Below are 1553 nucleotides of genomic sequence, written 5' to 3' on the forward strand. Positions count from 1 at the left end.
AATATAAATATATTGAAAATAATGAATTAAATACATAATAAAATAGTTTATTATCAGTTTAGAAATAATTTGATCTTTCTCTACCAGCATTTCTCTGTTCATGCCACTAGCTCTCTTGTCCATGAGATTCTCCAATCCGCTTTTGAATTCGCCTTGGACACTGTGTTCTGCTGTCAGATGCAGATCCCCTAATGAAGTTCCTGATGATTTGACCAAGGGCAATTGGACACAATTTATTCCTACCAAAAGTTCCTCAAGTGTAAACTCAATCAACACCGCCTGGCCTGTCTGCTTGCAGAGTCCCAAAAGTACCAGGAACCTGCCTGACAGCCATTCCAATGGAACCAGCATTGCAGATTGAACATAATTTTCGTCATGTTTTTATCTCTTTAAAAATTTATGTAATTTAAAAAATAAAAATTCTGTGACAATTTATTTTTACTTTGTTAAAAAATTAATTCACCATGGAAAAAAATTATCATAATAAAAAAATAGTACACTTTAAAAAATGAACGATGACGTTATTACTGACAATTATGAGTTAGCCAAAAAATCTGCTTCTACAACGGCAGTAAATACATACTTAAAAGTTTATCTTATAAAGTAATTTAAAATAGTCAGATTCAAAAGTTGGTCTTGGGACTGGAAGCACGGCTTATTACGTGGCCGAACATATCTCCCACCTTCTGTCAGAGAGAAAAGTCACAAACCTGATTTTTTATCCCACTTCGGTCGAGGCTCATCGAGTTGCACGTGAAATGAACCTGAAAGTTGGGGATATTAACGATGTCGATTCTGTGGACATTACTTTCGATGGCTGTGACGAGTGCGATCAGAATTTGACTCTTCTCAAGGGAGGAGGAGGCTGCCATGTCCAGGAAAAAGTCGTGGGGTCGATTTCTAAATTTTACGTCGTTGTCGGTGACTCGAGAAAACTTGTCAAAAGATTGGGCGAGACGTGGAAAAAGGGAATTCCCGTCGAAGTTTTAAAGTTTTGTGTTGACCTTGTTTCGAGAAGAATTGTCAAGGCTCTAGGAGGCACTGCAACGGTCAGATATACAGGAAAGGCAAAGTGTGGGCCAGTAGTGACGGATAACGGCAATTATATAATTGATTGGGTGTTCCCGTGCGGGATTCATTTAGATAAAACATGGCAAGATGTTGAATATCAATTGTTGAACATTCCTGGTGTGGTGGGCACTGGGCTGTTTATTGGCATTGCTCATGTCGGAGTGTTTGCCGATTCTCTAGGCATGACATGGGATCTTAAAAGACCCGACTTGTAGTTTCACTGATTTGTTTATTATCTTTTATGTTTCTGTTACTTTAAACAAAAAGTAAATATTACTTGAAGTAAACTAAACTATTAAAAAAGCAACTAATCAAAAATAAAAACTTTTTGAGGATCCAATCAATGGTGAAGAATCGTCTAATCTAGAGAATCGTCTAAAAAAGGTTTATTTTGTAAAATTAGTTTTAAAACCATTTAATTTTGAAATTACTTCATAAATTCGTTTTCCTTCTGGTATCAACGTATTCAACAAATGAATGAA

At 36.1% G+C, this 1553-nt stretch overlaps 1 protein-coding gene across 1 annotated transcript; it reads left to right on the forward strand.

The window, feature by feature from the left end:
- Positions 1-758: 758 nt before the first annotated feature.
- On the forward strand, positions 759-1286 carry LOC115228863 (ribose-5-phosphate isomerase-like). Its single transcript, XM_036499031.1, has one exon. It carries the CDS (start codon positions 759-761, stop codon positions 1284-1286), a length of 528 nt encoding a protein of 175 aa, XP_036354924.1.
- The last annotated feature ends 267 nt before the right edge of the window (positions 1287-1553 follow it).

The sequence above is a fragment of the Octopus sinensis genome, unplaced genomic scaffold (assembly GCF_006345805.1).
Source record: "Octopus sinensis unplaced genomic scaffold, ASM634580v1 Contig11156, whole genome shotgun sequence".
Classification (NCBI taxonomy): Eukaryota; Metazoa; Mollusca; class Cephalopoda; order Octopoda; family Octopodidae; genus Octopus; species Octopus sinensis.

Excerpts from the sequence above, each read along its gene's own strand:
- LOC115228863 (XM_036499031.1), top strand. The coding sequence starts at position 759 with ATGAACCTGAAAGTTGGGGATATTAACGATGTCGATTCTGTGGACATT.